At 35.1% G+C, this 3,607-nt stretch overlaps 1 protein-coding gene across 1 annotated transcript in view; it reads right to left on the reverse strand.

Moving 5' to 3' along the window:
* LOC107653347 (semaphorin-4D-like) overlaps positions 1-3,607 on the reverse strand; it is a 33,609-nt gene that overhangs the window by 29,452 nt on the left and 550 nt on the right. The window contains exon 2 of the mRNA XM_016440041.1: positions 2,711-2,781. Within this exon, the coding sequence (XP_016295527.1) occupies positions 2,711-2,781 (71 nt within the window). The remainder of the gene's footprint in view (positions 1-2,710; positions 2,782-3,607) is intronic.

Genomic DNA, 3,607 nt, shown 5'->3' on the forward strand with positions numbered 1-3,607 from the left:
TGTTTCTTTGTCTGAATATGGCGCTTATCACATGCTGTGTGGTATCGGCGTTTGGTATCGGGGCATTTTAACGAGTCGAGTACGAGTACAGGAGCTCAGTATCGGGCCCGATCGGTGCATCCCTATTGGAAATACTTATGTTTTAAACCATGAAGGTGAGCCAATGGATATCACTAGAAAGTGAAAGTAAAAGCAGAATGACTGAGTAATGATGGAGCTTTCGGCATCTGACGCCGCATATTCTCTCAGAGACGAATCTACTTCAACATATGCTGATAACGCTATATAGCTAACTGTTTTTATTTATTCCCTTAATATTTCTAATATTACATAGTGAAAAAAAATGAGAAAAAAATGGTTGTTTTTGAAAGTCGGTGCTTGAAATAAAAGCTTTTTATTTCATTGATTTTTATTGACGACTGAAGTGTTAATATTTTAATCATATAATTCATTGTATAGACCTGTTTTAAAATACATTTTTTAAAACATTTTAATTGAGGAGTAAAAATATAGCCTAATCTTTTGTTATCCTTGCAGCACGTCAGTTATTTGGTCATTATTGTGGGGCAAATTAATTGTAATTTTAATTTAATAATAAAAGTAACTTCATAATAATAATATAGAATGTAGAAAATAAGAATGTAACAGGCCTACATTAATTGGAAATGCCAAATATCTTAATATTGCCAACAATTGATGTTTTTGACAAGATCTCTGGCTATCGTCAATACAAGGACATTGTCTTTCGACGCAACTCAGCAAGGGGAGGATATCGCAGGGCCTTTCGCAGTGTGTGTCTTGCGTGCCCGTCCGCTAACGTTACGCCACGGGGCCGACAGCACGTTGCCTGTTAAGTGGTTTTGGGTTTTTTATTGTTATTGTTATTTATTGCTTTTTGTTATATATATAATATTTTGTATTATTTTCATATGCATGTAAATAAGATTGGATATTATAATAATAACACATGTATATTTATATATAAATAGTCTAATTCAAAGTGTCAATGAGGATAAAAAATGGTCACAAAAACTAAATGAACTGCTATTTAAATTGACTGTTATTTATGTTGTTATTAATGCAAGAAACCCTAACAACATTACATATGGAAAAACATAAATGCCACAAATGTTTAGAATGACCATTTTTAAATTACGACGACTTAAAATGAACTCAAACACCATTGCAGATAATTAAAGAAAAAGTCTCAATAAAACAAAAACAGTCTCTCACAGAGAGCTGACAGTGAATAAATCTGCTCACGGTGGGCCATGCTGAAACAAACACATCCACAAACACAGAGGTTTTATTGTATGATACATCAGTCTGTTTCCTGTTAATTAAGGTGCCTTTTTCTACCCTGACGAGTCTTTAAAACGAGAGTAAAACCCCATGACGCTCCTCACTGTCACACTCCATGCTCAGTATTGTAATGCGGCACCATCTTTAGCATGGCAGCGATTTCACGCTCGGATTTAAGGTTCAGGATGGACAAAAAGCCCTTCTGGGCTCTTTTGTGAAAACTCCCAGCATCCTCCAGCTCTTCCAGCACCTCCGCAGTGTTCGCCTGGGACTTGGCAAACATGAGAGTAAATGCTCATTTTGACAGCCAGACACTGATACGTTTAATTCCAGACTTCTGACGACCCACAATGCAATGAATTCTGGCCAAGAACTGCTCGTCAGTTTAAATACTCACGTCCCTCTAACAATAAACTATCGCATGAGGATTACAGCTCGCTCTGATGAACACAACGGCTCTCATCACATCTCTGGACTCTGGATCGAGTTCCACTGAAGAATGAGCTGCAAATCTCTCTCAACTCAGATCCAGAACATGAACTGGGCGAGAGACTACAATCCAAACCTGCTGATTATGTTGAGCTGAGGTGAGCTGGTGCTTTTCTTTAATAGATCAGATGCACTGTTTTCAGCTGCTGGACCAAAAAACAGATATAAAAAAAATCTCACAGTACATTGTACAAGTACATTGAAGGACTTAAGCCATATCTTGACACCAGAAGATCATGAGGGTGAAGGAATCTTTTCATGCTAGACAGGAAAAAAAACAAACAAAAAAAAAACTTGCAATCACCTAGCAACTCCCTAGCAACCATTCAGAACACCCTATCATTGTGGCGATGAGTTTTGCATTGGCAATACAACTCATATGTTCATTAAAATGAAAGAAAAATGATAAGAATAAGGAAATTATAAAAATAAAAACATTCAAAATAAGGAAATTACTGATACTAAAATAACATTGCTGTTAGCATAGTATTGGTTAACTCATCAATAACATAATAATGTCACTTTATTATAGTGATCAAGCACAAGCAGGATATATGAGAGGAGAGAGAGACAGAGGAAAAACAAACTCAAACACACATCACGGAATAAAAGGCAAAGAATCATGAAGCCAGACAGAAAAGATTAAACAAACGCACTCTGTGGACTTTTGCAAATGAAGAAAAGAAGGTAAACTGCAGGAAAAGTGAGGGAAAGAAATCTCAACACAACCAAAGAGAAATAAAATCACTTGGGATGGACAAGCAGGATTTCAAACTCAAGCAGAAGATCAAAATGAGGAAAACGAAACATGCAGCAGGTTTAAAGCGACAGGAGGGTCCGTCCGTCAGGTTCATGCAGCTCAGCCAATGAGAGCGAGCGAAAGCCCCAAAGCACACGGGACAGAGGAGGGATTTCTGACCTGTAACTCTCCCACGACGCTCGACTACACCTGAAGATCCGTCCTTCAGAGAGAATTACAAAAGCTGCCGGCTGAAGAGAGACACAGAGATGAGGAGAGGGTTATCATGGAGTCACACACTGACGGATGAATGTTAAAGAGTGAAATCACACAGAAGTAGCGGAAATACACAGAGACAGCACACATGAGAACATATGAATAACAGCATATAAACACAGATGCTTATTTCTCGGGATGCACAATCTATAAAATACTAGCACTTATTTTAAACCGATATGATGCTAAATATTATTGGCATTGGTCAGATATTAAATCATATCAATTCTAAACTATATTTCCAAACCATTATGCACACTGAAAAAATTATTAATTTACTACTTTTTTTTTTTAAGGCAAGTGGTTGCAAGCAATTTATTTTAGCTACATTTAAATAAACTAATTTAGTTGACTAACTTTCAACGTTTTTTTTAAATGTAGCTAAAATAAATTGTTTGCAACCACTTACCTTAAAAAAAAAATTTGTATCATTTTTTTCAGTGCAGTTATCCATCTTTATCTACTTAAGAAACAATATAGCATTGTCCCGTTTGTCAACTGAAACAAAAACAAAAAGCAAAATGTCACATTCATCATTTATATAATATTAATATTACAATTTACAATATACATGACAATATATTAAAAATATTTCACAGGATGAAATATCTAAAATATATCAAATATTAACACTGCTTTTTTAAAACTATTAGCAAGTTGATTATTATTGCCATTGTACTGATATTAGAAGCATATCAGGACATATGTATTTGTAAAGCAATAAACAGTAATCCATCTTCATCTACTGAAGAAACAGTAAACATTGCAAAATAAATAAATACATAAAAAAAAAATTATATA

The sequence above is a fragment of the Sinocyclocheilus anshuiensis genome, unplaced genomic scaffold (assembly GCF_001515605.1).
Source record: "Sinocyclocheilus anshuiensis isolate Anshui unplaced genomic scaffold, SAMN03320099.WGS_v1.1 scaffold1151, whole genome shotgun sequence".
Classification (NCBI taxonomy): domain Eukaryota; kingdom Metazoa; phylum Chordata; class Actinopteri; order Cypriniformes; family Cyprinidae; genus Sinocyclocheilus; species Sinocyclocheilus anshuiensis.